The 18,870-nt window shown below is 40.2% G+C and overlaps 1 protein-coding gene across 2 annotated transcripts in view; it reads right to left on the bottom strand.

Annotated features, from left to right (window-relative positions):
* Positions 1 to 1,217: 1,217 nt before the first annotated feature.
* Positions 1,218 to 18,870, bottom strand: part of edil3a (EGF-like repeats and discoidin I-like domains 3a) — a 104,063-nt gene continuing 86,410 nt past the window's right edge. For both annotated transcript variants that reach the window (XM_008285498.1, XM_008285499.1), the window contains exons 9-10: positions 12,117 to 12,272; positions 1,218 to 3,515 (exon numbers count right to left, since the gene is read on the bottom strand). In XM_008285498.1, coding sequence (XP_008283720.1) covers positions 3,366 to 3,515; positions 12,117 to 12,272 — 306 coding nt within the window. In that variant the 3' untranslated portion in view covers positions 1,218 to 3,365. The remainder of the gene's footprint in view (positions 3,516 to 12,116; positions 12,273 to 18,870) is intronic.

Genomic DNA, 18,870 nt, shown 5'->3' with positions numbered 1-18,870 from the left:
AAAGGAACTATGATGCTTAACAAAAGAACAACCTTCAAAAACAAAGGCTAATATCGATCTTCATCGCCTTCTTTCAGGGTTATCCTCTGGAATACTAGTGAGCTACATGCCTCAGCTTCAGACCGAGGAAGGCGGGATACAGAACACATCCCGCACTAATATATGTTTCACGACTGAGAAGAAGCAACATAAATCAACATACATTTAAAGAAAACAAAGCGACCATGCCATTTTCACAGATATGTTTTTATTTGTCAAACTGAAAGAGCTTTTGTTTGAAGCAATGTCTTTTTTTTGTTTTTTTTTTGGACTGTACACAGTTTCTCACTCTCCTCTGCAGGCTTGAACCTAACCAGTATTATAATAGGTACGTTTTCTAGATAGTGGTTGACACTCAGACTGAGGAGGTAAGAAATAATATGTGAACAGTTGACGTACAAATACAAAGACAGGATGAGGTTCCACTTTTCTCCCTTTTGGGCTTGTGAGATGAAGTTTTACAATGCACAAGACAACTGATGGTGAGTACAAAGTAAAGGCTATTAGATCTTTATGATATGCAAGAACATAATGTGCCTGTGGACATCTTTGTTATATTGTACTGTTCAAACTCATACATCATGCAAACTTCCTCAAAGCTTTGTAGCAGGCCCGCTCCGTGATAAATGCTCACAGGAAGCTAACTACAAAGATCAATCAGAGCAGTTGCTGGCCAAGATACAGCTATTTGGCAATAAAGAATTACAGTCAAGATTTAAGAAGACAAAAAAAATCAGTGAGGAATAATCTATTTAATCTTATCCTGTGTCCATGAACCTACGGAGTGACGGTCACTGATTCACACCAATAACAATTTTCACATACTGGCAATGTACAGCAAAGTCTTTCAGTGTGACGAGTAATGTTTTCTAAAACATCCCTACCTTAAGACACGTCAGGGCCGTTATAGTATATTATATCATCTACTGTGCATCACGTTGCATTTTGCCGAACCAGACCACTACTGGCTTTGCTCAGTTCCAGCTATCCAGGTAATCAAAAACACCATTTTGCTTTTGTTTGCAGACTTAATCGGGTTATTTGTCAGCTTCCAACAAGACTCACGCTGGTGGCGCGACAGCATAAAATGTAGCAAGACGTTTCCTTGCTGTGCTTTTCATAATTTTGAATGTAGGATTAAGTCCAAGAGTGTTTGATTCCATTTTTTTTTTTTTTCTTTTTTTGTTTATTCATTAAATATAAAACGAGATGAAAATAATAGTGGCACCCTTGTATGTCCAATCCTGTCAGGCAATCAAGACTAGTGAGAAAGGCTGATGCTTTAAATAAAACTGTTTTCCCGTTAATGTCCTGCTCTTTCAGGCTGTGCTGCAATCTCACGACAAATAAATTGTATTCCAAAAAAAACCATGAAATGATTGGTTTGTTAAGGGACTGTAAGCTGACAAGTCTTAAGTGAAATGTGAAGCATAAAACGTGGCTCCTTTCAGGTCTTATTATAGCACTCAAGAGCTTTGGGATAACTAGTCAAGAGTGGAAACCACTAGAGTAATCCAGGCCTATTTTTAAGTCGTGCGGAATGGCCTATAAGTTTCAACACTGCTACGATACCTCAGACCTTGTTTACTTTCATTTATTTAACCAGTCGAGCATCACTGTTCATTTAGCGCAACCAACAGCAGCGACATTACAGTGAAAACTGCATGAACACGACGTTTGGCTCTGATTGGCATTACAGCATCTTTATCCCCCGTAACCTCAAGGTTTCTTATAACATCATTTCAACACGCAGAGAGCTGCTGTCACGTCATGTGGAAATACCTACACGCCATTTAACATTTCATTAGTAGACATTTTGAATCCAGTATGACAATAACGACTGATTACCCTGAAATGAAAACACTTCCCATATTTAATCCAGAGTTGTGTACCGTTACCATGGCTCATCATCACTGTAGGTTTGACATATTTATATATATATATATTATATATATATTAGTAATATTGGACATTTGCTCTTTTCTGCAACCACAGAAATTACTTAAAGTTTATCAATTATTACATCAAATCGCTTTCAGCAATTGAATAATGTATACTGTATGATTTAAATAATTGCTTTCACTCGTCTGATGTTTTCTTTAAATAATAATATTACACAGAAAATCTTTATAGGTGGCCTAAAATTACACATTGTGGGTTATTATGACTGACATCTATCCTGAGCTTTTTAATTGATTCAACTGAGATCTCCAAGACAACACGAGGACATTAAACACAGATTGTATGAGTCTGACAGCTGAGACAAAAAAATAAAAAAATCTAAATAAATACAAAAAAAAGAACAAGCACAAACAATATTACCAAATATCTTAGAAAAAGTCTAGCGATAATCAAATAGTTACAAATAATAATAATAATCATAAAAATAAAAAAAAAAGGAAACTCCTTATGAGAGCTTTAAAACATTTGGACTAGATAGAGCCTATAAGCCTCAGTGTCAGTGCTGCAGTACCACTTCCAACTGCAGTGCTTGTTTATTGTCTCACATATCAGTCATCTTTAATAAGCTTTTGCAGTGGGTTGTAATGTTTCAGAACTATTTAAAAATGCACATAAAAATAGGTCCCTAAATCAAAGCCATTTGCTCTCAGGGCTGGAGATTTTAAATGATTTGTCATAATATACATTTATAATTCACGCACCATGCAATTTCTTAAGTCTTTTACATATAATACAAGAGCATTAATAGTGTTTCGATTTGATGGAGTAATGCCAGTGTCCATTAGAGTAAAAGCATGGCTTGAGGAGGTGCAGTAATCAAAGTAAAAATATATTTGATAATGTGATAAAATGTCATCTCTACGTGGTATTTTCGACAGTTTAGTCATGGGATGAAGTTGGTTAATCATGTCCAATGAAGCACGACAGACAGATTTCACATCTTTGTTAAAAAGTGACACTGTACAATAGCTTCCATGGCAACAAGGTAAAACCACAGTGAGACCCCCTTTCTGACTCCGCTCCCCAATCCCACCCCCTCCGATATATATATTATAGAAGTTCATTCCAAACAGGATGGCAAATCTTGAGAAGAATAAAAAGACAAAGATCACGCTTTAAATAGGAAACGAAAAGACAAAAGTGGAACGGGGAAGGAAAGGGGAGAGGGGGGGGCAGGTTTTTAAATCATTGTACAAAAGAACAAACAGCAACCCACCACAACCAAACACTTATTCTTGAAAAATCCATTGGAAATTGATTTCTTTTTACAGGTTGCACAGTTTGTTTCTGAAGCACTGCGTGAGATACTCCAGTATGCCAAGGGACGGGGGGGATGATGGCGAGAAAGATGGAGGTAAAGGACTTCACTCTTCCTCTGTGCATCCCAGTATTTCTACGCGCAAAGTGATCCTGCCGTACCATGACCAGGGGAGGATCCGGACGAGCCGAGCGTAGATGGGCGGGTCTATCACGTTCTTTCTGTGCGTGTCGTTGTCAAAGTTCCCCTGGAACACCTGCAATGACGGCAACATGGAGGAATTAGTCGCTGATTGTTATTTCACACGACAAAAACTGGAGTCTGGAGTCAGATTTGTGTGTTTATCTGGATTTTCTTACCAACAACAAACCACCCTGGAAACCATTAATCTCTCTTTTTTTCAATGCTCATATTCAAGGGTTTAAAGACTTTCGCAGTCAGCATATGCAAAAAGTATTCTCAGTGAAAACCCACAAAAAAAACAAATCTGATGAATTTTCATGATGAGGAGGGAGGTACAGAACATTCTTGGTGCATTTCTTACATGATTTCTCCAGACTGTTACCTTGAAGCCCTTCTGCCTAAACCGGCGCTGAATGAAGCGCAGCCAATCAGAGCTTCGATTCAAACGCTGCCAGAAAGAGAACAATCCCTGAACTCAGTCCTATTCTTGGTATTTTTTTTTTCTTTTTTTTTATGCGCCACACATGCGAGCGCATCAACAGTTATCCTCTGGGGAAGACTGCGCATTGTTAAAGTGGCACAGCTGGAGGCAACACCTTCACAATTAGAGAAAAACATCAGCTGCTGTTCCTCCTGCTTCCTGAATGGTGTTAATAACACGCACCTCAGGTTCGCTGGTCTTGTTGTCTCTTGGTTTTGTTGAAGGAAAAGGGCTTTGGGGGGTGATGCCAGAAATATTGCTATGAAAGGAAAGCTCTGTTTCTCCGGCGCTGGCTCCACAAAACATATTGTGCTACAGACTAATTCTGGACCAGCACGCCCACGCTCATCATATAGCCACTATTATATCAGTGGCTGAGAGGACTGGAAGTATAATTGTAAATACTATCTGCTAGACATCGGAGTTGTCGAGAGATTCCAGTTTATGCAGCACTTAAAAATCAATTCAAATAACAATTAAGATCCTTGAGATGAATCCTGAAACAGTTCAAGGGCTGACCAGCTACCACATGCAAACAAGCGTAATTGTGAATCTGGGACGCGTGCTCGTTATTAGAAACTGTAACGTGTGCTTAAAAGACAGCAGAAAAATATATATACATACTGGGAGGAGATGTATCTACAGGCAGCGCTTCATTGAAGGATATTATCATTTCAATTAAAGGGATATGATTATGCTTGTATAATTGGTATGTAATGGGATTCAGTGTTGTGCGGAATGGAAAATCAGTGGAGTACACCCAAGCAGGTGCTGGAAACAGGGATTGACATCTTTTTGAGTACATTTTCGACTAATTTTTCTTTGAAATATTTACCGTAGCATGAATAATTTTGGATGCAACTGTTTAGATTGTGTGTGGTTGGGCAAAAAAAATACTCTCAAACTGTACAGTACATCCTTAAATATAAGATCAGAGAAGAGATTTAAGTGTAAGTAACAGTTTCTGAGTGTCCAAATTGTCAGCTATGATTTATGAAAACATACTGCTGGGTAGGCAAAGTACTTTCTCATTCACTGGTATTGCAGCATCATGAAAAAAATAACCAAAGTAATAATCAGAGTAAAGCAGGTAAATTACACATTCAGTACAAATATGCTTGCAAGCTTCAGGCTCATTCATAATAGGCAAGAGGGAAGTGCTGCTCTGAATACTGCAAAAAAAATAAAACTTAAGTCAGACTGTGTAATGTTTAAAAAATATATATTTTTAAAAGAACATGATATAAAAAACCCTAAAATCAGAGGAAAAATCCACCTGACACACTGATCCTTCTATAAAAGCTCAACTAATCAATCAACTGTCTTCAGATTGAACTTTATTGGAGCTAAAATACGAATCTCATGGCATTGTTTTTATTTTAATGTGGTTTCTGTCACGGAGAAAGCCACACAATATTTAGGCTATTTGGGATTATTTAGAAGTATATAATAGCTTCGATGCTCCAATTAGTATTTTTTAATGCTCTGACGTGTTTTTAGGCTATTTAGTGTAATGTTAGTGCTCATAAATACCTGGAACATTTAAATGGTAAATTCCCATCCTGGTCCAATTTTTTAAATATTAAATAATAAAGCACACAGCTGTAGGCGTTGGATACTGTGCTGCTTGTATTGTAGATGTCAGATACTCGCACGGAACTAACTGTCCCTGATCAATATGCAATAACGTGACAATCAATCACACCTCTGCCCTCACATCCACATGTATTTAATTCTTTATTTCTGTCATTATCAGGGTTTCTCTGAGTTCATCTTACTGAGAACTAAAGCTGAAATCATGTGACAGATGAGCTCTTTCATTTCTTTCCTTATTTCACATGTGTAACACAAATGGATTCAGATCACCTATTCATCCTACATTCTTTTTCATCATTTTCCTTCTGCAGTGAAGCCCATTCTCTCTCCTGTCCTTCTCCTCTACGCAGAGCTTATAGCGCAGCCAGACAAGGTTTGCATCTGCAGACGAGCAAACAGCACGACACCACGTCCTCTTTTTTCCGTAAAGCTTTTTCCATATGTGCTTAAGAGAAACAAACATACAACATATTTCAGGTTTCCTGCAGCTGCAGTGTTTTGAGTCTGTATCTGAATGTGATCACTTTTCTGTTCCTCTGCCTTCTTGTCTTCTTGAGCGAGCGCAAAACAAATCGATCAGGTGCGATACTTTAGGTAACCAGCTGATGAGTTTCGGGATGATAATGTACCAAATGTTACGGAGTAATGTGAACACATTTTCAGATAGCCTCTGGCAATTCAACAATACAAGGAGAAACATAACTGAATTTTAGAGAGCATTTTAAATTAACTTTTCTGAACTCTTTGTTCCCACCCTGCCTATTTGTGTCTCTTTTAATTACCAAGAGCAAAAAATATGGTGTTGAACAAGCGTGTCTAAATACAACGGTTTGCATTTGTGTTCTGGCACATCAAACACATAAATTATCATTTTCCAACAAGGCGGTTTGGGAGCTGGTGCTTGGAAGTTAAACCAGTACTTTGCACCTTAAAAGCCAAAGAACCAGCTGAAAAAGTGGTTCCAGAGTGACGCCAACGCTTCGCTGGTCTATAAACCAGGAACTGTAAGCTCGGGGAGTGCAATTTAAAAAAAAAAAAAACAGCCTCATTCGAAGAAGAAAAAGAAAAACTAGAGCATCAGTATAGACATGAAACGGAAGCTGCATCACGTGGAAAGTCGATGAGGTCATTACTCATCTCATTTCTCTGCCGTTTGATGTTTTAAGATCAGCAGCTGGCGTTTATACACGACGTTGCTGCAAATGCCGGCGCATAGAGCCGCATTCACAAACACGGAGCGCTGTTTGGTGTATATAAATGCCGACTGCCGGTATTAAGACTCTGAATGGCAGGTAAAATGAGACGAACAATGACCTCATCAGCTTTTCCTGGAGCAGTCGTCGGCAGAAGTTTGGAATAAAATCTTAAAACCGGTGTTCAAACAGACGTAATGACGTTTCCCTACGGTGGCTCCATTCTGAAACAGCGCCAGCCCAGAGCTAAAACTTGGTTTGCACTGGTGGAAAAGGGGCACATATGGACTATTATGGCCTTGCTACCAGCAGTCCAGCCCATTATCAGCACCAACAGCAAGACATCACATGGTTTCAGATCATCTCAGTATCTTTGAGGTTACCTACCCAGCCTTACACTTGTTTTACCATTTTTGTTTTTTTTTTATAGTATTTCCCAGCTGCACATTGCTTACATTGATATAACTAAATGTAGGATAAAGCAAGTCATCACAGGCCACAACACTCTCTAAAGCGTTCCGTTTGATTCTTCTTTTCAACCTTCATAGTATTTTATAACAGCAACATCTGACAATGGGAAGAGAGAAATGTGTCAGTTGCAGGAGCCTTTTCATGACTGAAATGTGACAACCAGGGCACATAATAGCACAATATAAAAGGCAGGACAGGAAGGCCATAAAACCAGCAGGTGATCGAAATATGACAAGGATCTCTCCGAGACTGTCTGGGGACGCGCGCGCTGTCAGTCAACGTTGCTAAAATAAACTCTCAGCAACAGGATATGTGAAGAATCACAGTAAAAGGACAAATAATGTGAGAAGGGAAAAAAAAACCAGGGGTGAGCGAGGTGATGAAAGCATCCTCGACAACAACAACAATACAAGCAAACAACTTGCAGTGTAGAAAACAATTTATACAGAAACTGGACATGAGACCAAAATATGTAATTTGGATTCATTTAGCATTTTAATTGAAACATATCTAAACCTGAGGTCGTCTAGTCTGTAAAGAAAGCCAGCAGGCGAACAGCATCATCAATAACAAATGTATAATAGGTTTAATATTGCTTTTTCTACACTTGGTAGACTACAGGATGTGGGAAATGTGGCATTAATGTTTACATTTTTATCTTTTTTTATTTTGTAATTTTACTCAGTTTCATTGTCAAACTAACCAACATGAATAAAAAATAAAACAGCTTCTAAAATTGACCCAGTTTCAAACATCTCTGGTGTTACTGAGAGTATTCAAAAAAACATATATTGTCTAAAGCCCAACCGATGTATCCCTCAACCAATATAATCAACAGATATTGGCCCGTGTATTAACATGCTGTCAAATATGTTAGCGACATAAAAACTGTTTTGTTCATCAGAGCAGCTCTGATGTTCTTGTTTGCAATATTCTCAGCACTGTGTGCAGCGCATGTAGCAGAGTGTATCACAGCTGAGCAGACGGCGGTGCGGAGTCAAGTGGTGTCCTTATGGTAACATGCTAATTAAGTTCTGCATAACGCTGCCTGGAAGTTACAACAATGACCTCATCGTTTCCCCTTCAAACTACATATTTCCAGTAATCCTTTAAGTTTACTGATTGTTGCTGCCTTATATCTAATTAATGTAAACTGGATATGAATATTCTTACCGATTGAGAAAGACAGAGCCAGTGGCAGATCCTACGAATACTGTAACCACATTTATATTCTTTTTAGCAGAGTGAAAGAGGATTTTTTTTATCCGTGTCCAACTGAGTATAAAAGAAGCAGCCACTGCAGCTGAAGCCTAAGCTGCTGTGTCTGACCTGTGGTTAGCCTGTCCAACATCAGCAGCACCTGTCAGCTGGAGCCACTTCATATTTCTGATAGAGCTAACTGAAATACTTTTTTTTTTCTTTTTTAACCTTAAACTGTGTAATTGAGTTGCTGCTGAAGTCAAGTCACACTGCTGATAATTCCAGAGAAAATGAAACATCCAGCTAGGGTGAGTTATGTATTACATCTTTTAGAATGAAAATGTAGTCTGATATGTGGGGGCTAGTTATGTCTCACTTCACTGTGTGGAAGTAGATTATCCAACAGTCTTCAGACTGACCCAAGAGCCACCACTTTGCTCCTAACTATTGATTTTGCAGGCGGGTAGAGTCAGAAGGACGTATTACTAGGTGAGGCCTTGTGCGTCTCTGGAGCTAAAACACTGCCCATGCTCCATTATTTAAACCTGCTGCACAGGTCAAGGGATCAGGTCGCTCAGATCTCTTTGCTCTCTGCCCTCGTGTTGCCTGAGCCGGCTGCTGCGCTACCAGGAAAACTCAGCTATGTCTTCATTGAAAGGTCAAGAGCAGCCCGCCAGCTTAGAAGAGGCAGTTACACTCAATCAAACTGAAACGCACAACAAGAACACTTCTTTTTAAGAGGCTGGCAATATTATGGTTATCTAGTGATGTGTTTTTCTAATCCTGAAGTGCGTCGAGGCTCACGGCTAATATATTCTAGCACTGTAAGAAATAAATATATATGAGCATTAGTGGTTAATCCGAAAATGATTGTATTCACAGCTATCTAACTTTCAGTTACCCTCTGACCCGGAGGGAATTGAAGGCTCTAATGGCTAATTAACCCCATGTCACCTGAGTGAAACACTATTAAACATAAATCAATTACTTTTGTGCTTGATTGGCCCCATCAACAGACTGTGTAAATATTGACACCCATGACAGAGTTGTAATACAGAACTAGTCAGCACAGCGACCCAGGTGTGGAAAGTGTGCAGGAATGCACCTGAGCCAATATGTACAATTATGGAATGCATCCCTGTTTAATTACGTTTAAACAACGGACGGTGTTGTTACTTGTGTCAGCGACAAGAGCAGTACACAGGTATGTGGGATTTTGTTTGAAAAGAAAAGGCAAAGAAAGCAGCCTATAGGTTTTTGTAGAGGGATACTGCTGTTTGTGTGCCGCTGTGCCCTGCTTTGACAACATCTGTATTCTGACAGCGCCTCCTCTCTCAATCTAGATCTAACTGCCTGCAGCCTCTGCCACACAGGAGCTGGAGGGGGGAGCTGAGAAGAATACTTACAAGCCTCTACCGCTGTGTTCGAACCAGACACACACACACTTTCACAGTATATCCCTGCCAAGTCAAGCATTGTGGTGTGGCAGGAGGAGCCTCGGGAGTCCAACAGCCAAATGTGTCCTCTAGCATTAATGGCTGCTTCAGCTGACTGAAGGGGGAAAACACCTTGAAGAATCATACATCTGAACAGACACTCGCCTCCGTCTAGGGACAAACTGATTGACATTCTCAGAAGTCTTGCTAAACACGCCTGCCCTCTAATACAGAGCGCACATACTCAGATTGACTGCCTATCCTTGGTTCTGCTCTGAATTATACAGCAATAACAACACAGGGAAGAATATCGATGGTCATGGACAGGCATTGTATCTGGTATACTGAGATTTATTTATTTATTTTAAATGCAGGGCTTGAAGAAAGTGTTGTGCTCAACTAAGTTTTTTTTTTTAATTTTATTTTCTTTTTTTAAGAAAATGAGATTCAAAAATAAACATACTAGGTTACTGAGATGTCACCAGTATTTTTCTCTCCTTCCATTCGCTATCTCAGATCATTCTTTCCAGGCCCTTTGAAGGCTTCCACTGCTCAGTGTTGAGATTGCTTGAGTGAAAATCATGCTGAGCATGCATTGGCCCCTATCCAAAGATCGTCATAGGTGTTATAAACTCCTCAAGCAATGAATCTGAACTGCAGAAATAGAAAAAAATATTTCTGAGCATGAGCTCGGATAAAGGCATAAACCGAGGGCAACTATTTTCCTTACTAAAGTGCTGCTTTAGATGTGTCCCACTAAGCCAAACAAAATCAAAGTCCTTCTTTAAGAAAATCTCACTGTTAAATGGCAGCTGAAGTTACCACTTAATATACTGCTCAGAATCCGTTTTTATGAGAAAGCCAGAAAATCACAGCCGAGGCTTTTATGTGCACAGACTGGAGGGCATGGACTGCAGTTCAACTATGAAATCAAGTATGACGGCAAATTAGCAACTAAAGGATTTGAGGCTCTTAGAAAACAATCCACCATTGCTTTTATATTGAATTACTATTTTCAAAAAGGTGGAAGAAATTTACATTGATAAAAGCCTGTGTAACAATACGTACTGGAGAGCCAATCTGACTAAATAAACCACTCTCCAATTATTAATCAAATGTTATGCAGCTAAGCTTCCACTTGCATTCTCACATGTAACTTTGATTTGTGTGCTTGTTTAACCTTGTATGAGAGGCTGCTGAGCCACAAAAAAACAGGTTGTGCTCAAGCATGAAAACGTTCTCTCTGCATCTGAATATCTTATAAGCACTGAGATTTGAATTATCTGTGCGAACTTTTCCACTCGGTCACAACAAATTAGGCACAACTACCAGTCTTTATAAATGAAACAGTGTTTAGACAGTCAAACAGTTGGACTTTGTTTTTTCTCAAAACTTTGTCAGCTATTTATTCACGCAAAAGCCTTTCACAAGTTTAAAAAAGAAAGATAATTAGCGTATTAAATATGTTCAAACTGTGATTAAGACATCGAGGCACATTTAAATTCCACTTCAGATAAAAATAACAAATCGTAGCAACAGTGTATGATACTGTAGATAATTCCTGATCTCAGTGTGCTTGGATTCTTGATTTCCATAGTCAACACATCAGCATAACACGAATAAAAAGGAGTAGGGCTTATCTTTCAATAACACAGCAAGAGAAAAAAAAAGTCAACATCTCTGCTGCCACCAGTATCTGAAAGACAGGAGGCTTCAGTTTTAGCTGTAACCCTGCGCCTGCAGCTCTCCAGATATCAGCAGAGAGGCTGCTGCAGCTCTGCACTGTCTCTGTTGTCGTGGGCGATTGGAATGGACATGTGTACTCTGTTGAAGGCCCGTAAACAAGATTTTCAGCATAGCACTGGCCGGGCCAGGTTGACAGAATGGTCTTATCTGATCCCATACCAAAGAGAGGCAATAGGACAGACCAGCCAAGCTCCCTTTGAGCCACAGATAAGAAGATGCTAAGGGGAAGTGGAGAGGAGACACAGACAGCTCCCAAAATGGACACTTTCACAGTTAATACTCGTCTTTTTGACACTTGCTGCTTTGTATTTTTGAGGTCTGTATCCTTCCTGTGCATTTTTCTGTTGACGGCGTCTACCCAGAATGCCTCTTTCCTCGGTGGTGGGATAGAATTCAAACCTGCCACGCCCACAGTTTCCACAAGTGGATGATTCCATTTCCATACGTGTTGCTAGGTATAGATTCTTCTCATTCTTAAATGATTCATTGTCAATATTATTACTTCTTAAACTTGTGTTTTAAAGTCAGTTTATGGTGTGAAAGCACCTTACCTTATCCTTCCCCTGTTTCTCATCTTGATATACACTCCACCGCTCTCCATCGTTACTGTAGGCCAGTTTGTATGAACCAACAAACTGGACATGACCAAAGTCTTTAGCGCCCTGGGTGATGATCCCCGTAACCTTGGTTGGCACGAGCAAATCCACCTGAGAGACACAAAGGCAACAGATTAGGATGATGCATTACTCAGGAAACTTAGCAGGTAAAAAAAAAAAGTGTCAGATATGCTAATCTACACAATCTAGTCAGCATTTTTAAATTTATTTATTTGTCCCGATGTCATCAGAGGATTTACTGTTATAAAGACACTGGGTGCAAGTCAAGTCAGTTTCAATTATTCACAGAATATTGAACAACAAGGCTAAGTCCACAACCTCGCCTCAGCAAAACAGAAATTGCACGCTGCAGCAGCTTCTGAGACCCACACTGCTCCATTTGGGTTAATTTTTAATAGGATCTCATTTGTTGCAAACAATTTACTGCGCAAAGGTTCTCGGCAGTAAATACACAAACTGTTACTTTTATTGACATTTTAGCGTTCAATTATGCTTCATTACTTTAAAAAGTGCCCGGCACCGTTGAGAAAAAAAAAAAAAAAAAGAAGTTAAGCCCAGCCCCAGAATGCGTGAAAACAAGACTACCTGGCTCACTGCGCATCAAGGAGAACATACTCTGCAATTACCTATGTCTAAAAGGGGTCAAGCTTTTTCCTCAGAAAAAATTTCCACCATGGTAATTATGTCAAATAAATAATGCATGAGAACAATCCAAAGTAGAAGTTAAGTGGACGGTACTGTCTACCAACATGGGCAATACAGTGCAGGGCTAAAACAAAACTCATCCTGTAATGGAAGATCAAAGGTAGTCTTATAAAATAAATGTGATCCTTCAAAAGCATAAAGCAGCAAACTGTATGAGCTTATACCACACAGAGGTAATTTCACATCTCTGTTGTACTTTAAAACAGGATTTATTGTTGTTTTTGTGCACAACAACAAGCATTTAATACTTCTATATATCAAAATACATGAGAAATTAAAAGTATGAAAGTGCCATAACTTCCCAGTGAGTCACTGTCGTCGAAGGCGCATCTCGTTTTATAATCAAGATAAACCATAAATAATTAATAGGACTGCCTGGTGATATTAATAGCCTAAATGTCACTGTAAAACTGTCTTACTTATCACATACATCAATGCAGCACCAATTTGCCATCAATACAGGATGAAAAACGAGCTCACACTTGGCATTTTGCTGTGACATAGATAGCGGCGAAATTTAGCAGCACGTACAGAGCGTGAGAGAAACGTGAGCACATAGATTTATTTCCGCTGCTGAATATGCTGTACACAACGCTGAGACAACTATACATCACGCTAATTGGCTGGTCACAGGCCAACATATACTGTGTTTCACTGCTCTGACAAAACAAAATAGCACCTCTGGTAGATCAAACAAATAAGCGAGCAACCTAATGCATGCGCTACGGCGCCGTCTCATTTCACTTCCACTGACAAACTGCAAAAAGACTGCAGCGCATCCTGACACTGAATACTTTTGTTACCCGAAACAATTATTTTTTATTGAGCGGTGATGAGTTCACTCAAGAGTTCTCATCTCTCATAAGGTTTCAGCGATGCTCGAGAGCTTTTCTTCTTTGCCAGCTGCTTTAAGATTGAGGACAGCTCCCTGGATATTATCGAGGCCTTTCCTAAATGCTGACATCCTGCTGTGTACATAAGCAGGCATAGATCTGCGTCCTGACACACATGTAGACAAAGCCTTCGCTACAACAAAGCAAACTCCTCGCTCTCTAAAAGGCATCCGAGTGCCTCCCACTTCTCCATTTGTGAGATGTTAAGCTAATGAAAGTAGGACAAAAGTTTGCGTGTCGACATCATTTCATCCTTAACGATGCCGTGGTTACAGGTATGCAATTATGCAGATGCTGCACACTATGTATGCACGCTTCATTTGTTGTGAATACACTATTCATGAAGTTTCACCTTTAAATGACTTCTGCCTATGCTTCCATTTTAGGGCTCACTGCTGTTTCTGAATGCAGGTGCAGCAGCAGCAGCAGCATGGACTATCTTTCCTGTGATGTATACGAACGCCTTTAAACAACAGCCCAAATTTAATGACAATAACGTCACAACAAACCCTCCGGATAAAGGGGCCAGAGAGAAATGGCGGCAGGGGCTGCTCGGTTGATTCAGAGGGCCATGACACTTCGCATTGTGAGGCTTTGATTATGCTCCAGTTGCAGAACATTGAGGTAATCTCGTTCTACCAAAGCAGTCAAGTCTGCCACCAAAACAAAGGCATGCTTGAAGGGGAACCTGTAATTGCTGTCACAGGTAGCGGTCAAAAAATACGACCGCCCCTAGTGACGCCAGCTCTCAACACTTTGATGGCCCAAACTGAATTAGGGAGCGAGATAAGCTTGTTAAAGCAAGGCCTCTCCTCGAGCCCCCACCGTCTGTTCTTTCTTCCATCACACTCTCAACCCTGCTTCCTCCTCCATGAGCTTTTAACCCAGACAAACGAGGAAGTGTGTGAAGTCTTTGTAGCAATCTCTGAACGCTTGTGGCAAAGATGTTCCGAAGAAATGAAACACAAGAATCAATTTCGGCATTTTGCTTGCTGTGTCTGAGATTACAAAATAAGATTCATAAGGCTCTAATCTGAGCTCCCCAAAATACATTAAATAAAAAAAAAAACACACACCGAAAAGGGAGACAGGGTCAATTCCTTTATTTGTACTTTTTCTTTGATGAGCTGCGTACGAAGGAGCGACGTTTTGTGCACTTCTGCCACTGAAGCACTTATCTCTGCTGCTCATTAAGACGGGAGTTGGTGTGTAAATCACATGTCCCTATTTGAAGTGGGTTTGCCACTGCAGGATAAAGAGATTAATGCAGTGAGAGGCGGTTTTATAAGGAGCCGAATGAGGCCCGATTTCCAATTTTCTGAACACAGTGCATGAATATAGTAACCCGCTAACATTCTCCCTCCAGCTGTGCTGATTTAAGTGTACGTGATGAGGACGCATTTAATCTTCACAGTCTGAGGGAAATGTGTGTGTGTGATGCATATTTTCTATATATTCACTATGCCGAATTCTGAACTGAGTACACACAACTCACGGAGCAATGAAGAGGACAGTACTACGGTCCATCAACCCCACAACAGGGCGGCTATCATTAAAGCCTAAATCTGTGGTAAGAGCCTGTAAATATCCTATTTCAGAGCTTTTCTCTCACCACAGGAAGCCTTGATAAACCTATGGCACGCCTGCTTACTTAATCATACATTGAAATCCTTAAAAATGTAAACGTCACTTGATCATGCTTCACATGAATCGCTCGCCATATCTCCACAACACATCGCATTAAATCAGCACAAGGTCTGGTAAAGGCTTCTCAGAAGACCAGGACCACGTTGAGATAAAATCATTTTGAGTGGTATTAAGCTCAGGTAGTGTTTACACAGAGGAAATCAAACGTGTAACATAATTAAGAACGAATGAAGAACTCTATTCCACGTGTCAGGCAAACTGACAGCCCAACGTGCAGGTTTTCATGAACCGTACAGGCACGCAGGAGATATCAAAGTCACTGTCTGTAGACTGTCAATACTTTTAATTCATTATTTCTTTTAAACCCGTCGAGGATCGGGCTTTGGAGCAGTTTCACAGGCTTTGGGGCGCCGGGTGCTGCACACTGACTGCCTTCCTCGGAGGGTTTGAGCTCCCAGTGACAAGGGCTATACCACAACCATCAGAGAACGGGACACCGTACTGCAGACCAGAATGCACACTAGGGCTGCCACTACAGCTTATGTGTTTCTCCTCAGGTGTTCACGCTGCGCTGCTGTGTTAAACTCTGCACAGTGTAAAAAAAACAAAACACACCTTTTTGTTCTGTGACCATTTGAAGTACTCCCGTACTTTTGAAGCCTTGGGTATTTGGAAACTTTCATAAAAACCCAACTGGACTCGGCTGGCACTGTCATCGTCTAAAACTGTTGCACCAGCTGCAGCTGACCAGTGACTCATGACCGTCATGAGGTAGAAATTACGCAGCAATGCTAAAGAAAGAAACATATGTAATGACGAACTGAAGCACAAAAAAACACGGATGACATCGACTACTCGTGGCAGCTCTAGTTTACACAATGGGGAAGACCCATTTAAAACCTGATCATCAGACTGGAGTGACTCACGTAGTCATTTACAACCTCTGTAAAGAGACCGGTACTTATCGCTGGATATGTAATGTGCTTCTGCGGTGACACAATTTGAAAATAGCCATCCAATGTCAAAGTGTTATATTCATTCATATTGTACAGAGTAAACACAGGAGACACTGTGAATGTTTGCAATATGCCCCTTTTAGTTAACATGTAGGTAAATAAGGAAATCTGGCCTGACTGGGGCCCATTTGCGTGAGCTTTTCCATGAGCTATCAGATGTGGCTGCTGTATGAACACCACATGTAAAAGCACGTTATTATCTGGTGCTGCAAACCTACATAACCACCCTCCATGAATGCCCCCAGAACACACCAAGATGAGGGATGAGGCTGCAAGCAGACAATTTTCAGACAAATGGCTGACTGAGTACAGCACTTCTGCACTGAGTTCAAAGAAAAGCCTGTTTGTGTCATGATACCTTTTTCTGAGTTTAAAAATACACGATTGCCCAGATGAACCAGGGGTTGGAGTCTCTAAGCGTAAAAAAAAAAAAGTGACATGTTTTTACGAGTGTAAAAGCAGAAGGTGCCACTGCCAAGAAAGCAAAAAAAATGAAAATACATACATACTCACAGTTGCAATCAGCAATCAAGCAGCCCAAATAAATTACGCTGAAACTTGCATTCATTAATTGTGTTTGTTTTGTCCATTACTGTAGCAAACAAACAGCCAGGAGCTCTTTAGAAACTCTGCCTGTTGGACAAAGAACCCTAATGACTTATTAAAAAGTAAAATCTAGAGTGCTGATTATAAATAGCTGCAGGTCAAAATGAAAAAAAAAAAAAAAAAGAAAAAGAAAAACAAGAGAGGGAAGAAAGTTTCTTACGAGCGAACAGCTTGTTCATAGCCAAATTTAAATGTGTTGAGAAAGCACACCTTTACACCTTTAGGCAGCCGGCAGTGTGAGGCTGCGCTAAACATGTCGGTAACACCTGAGAAACAGCTTTAAGATAAGAATGTTCCATCTGGCATAGAAAGATCATTGCTTCTTCATAGTACAAAATGAAAAATGTTATAGCTTTACACAAAATAGACGCGTCAGATAATATCACACAGGATCTGTGTCTGCCTCGGAGTACGTGTCAAGTATATAGAATGGCAAGATACTGTTCCCATTTGGAAATTCATACCTTCATTTGAAGTGATAGTTTGATTAAATATCACAGTCACTTAGTGTAGTCATCTTAGATTATCCAAATATCAGGACAACATTTTTAATGTGAATCTCGCTCTATTTGGAACCTTTTTAATGTTAAACTTCATCCAAGGAGGTCTCATGCTCCATCGCTAAATTCTGACTCATTCTCTGTTGCTCTTTCTTGGGGATCCACAACCGCCCACACACACACAAACTCGAAATCTACTTCATTTTTTTTTTCTCTTTTCATTCTCTTCTTGTTCCTTCCTCTACAGTGTGATTTATCAGATTTTGTGTTTCTATGACTGTCTAACTCAGGAATTTTTCCATGTTGTATAGGATTTTAAATCGAAGTCTACAAGTGAAGAGGCCTCGTGCATTAGTGCACAGTCCAAGATCTGTGCTTAAATGAATATTAAATGTCCTTTTAAATTTTGGCATGGCTGTTAGGAGACACATTCGCTGCAGACACACAGAACACACTCACACACTCACACACACACACACACAGCGAATCTCTTTTCTTACACCTTTTGTGACCGGCGTTTCCACATGGGGTTGGTGGGGTGTCAGAAGGTATAAATGCCTGCTGAGCTCTCACACAGCGATGGGAAAGTGTGCAGGCAGTCTAAAGTTGCCCCGCAGCATTCAGCACAGAAAAAGGCAGTGTCACAGAGGGAAAGCATCATACGCTGGCCAGTGTGACATTGACCGCATTCCAGCATGAACTTAAACATTTTCTCGTTTTTTTTTTTTTTGAAATTTGACTCGTATGGGATGATTTTCAAAGTGCTAAATTTGGAGTGTGAATCAAATGCAGCCTCCTGCAAAAGGAACATCTTCATGTGGCATGAGCTGTCCTGACATGAGGATAGATGTCTTTGTCACAGATCAAGATGACTTGTTTTGGCAGTACATTATGAGAGCCAGCTGGTTGGCTGGTCAAAGCACATCCTACAGCCAAAATGCTGGGGTTATAAATATGGGAAAGCACTGTGTAGTGACTCACAGTGAATTGCAAAATGGTGGCAAACACGCATTTGAAAGCCAAACAGTTATACATGGCATGAACATTGCTATGCATTAAACATTCTCCCTCTTCCTTCCTGCTCCTCTTCTCTCTGCTCTTCGTGCCAGCACACTTGCATAAAGCAATGTTGCATGGAACTGAAATTAAATTCTGTCATTCTCTTTAAAAATATATTCAATTTGTACATCTTCACAGTGAGCCTAATGCATTTCAACTTGATGACCCTGTTCACAGTTCAAACATTTTGAACCACAACAGAAAGGGTGTGAGAACGGCGAGGGCAGCTCCCAGAGGAGGAACCCTGTTGACTTTGGCTATT

This window comes from Stegastes partitus, unplaced genomic scaffold (assembly GCF_000690725.1).
Source record: "Stegastes partitus isolate 25-593 unplaced genomic scaffold, Stegastes_partitus-1.0.2 Scaffold404, whole genome shotgun sequence".
Classification (NCBI taxonomy): Eukaryota; Metazoa; Chordata; class Actinopteri; family Pomacentridae; genus Stegastes; species Stegastes partitus.
The sequence above is the reverse complement of the archived record's forward strand: the minus strand, read 5'-3'. Positions and strand labels throughout refer to the sequence as shown.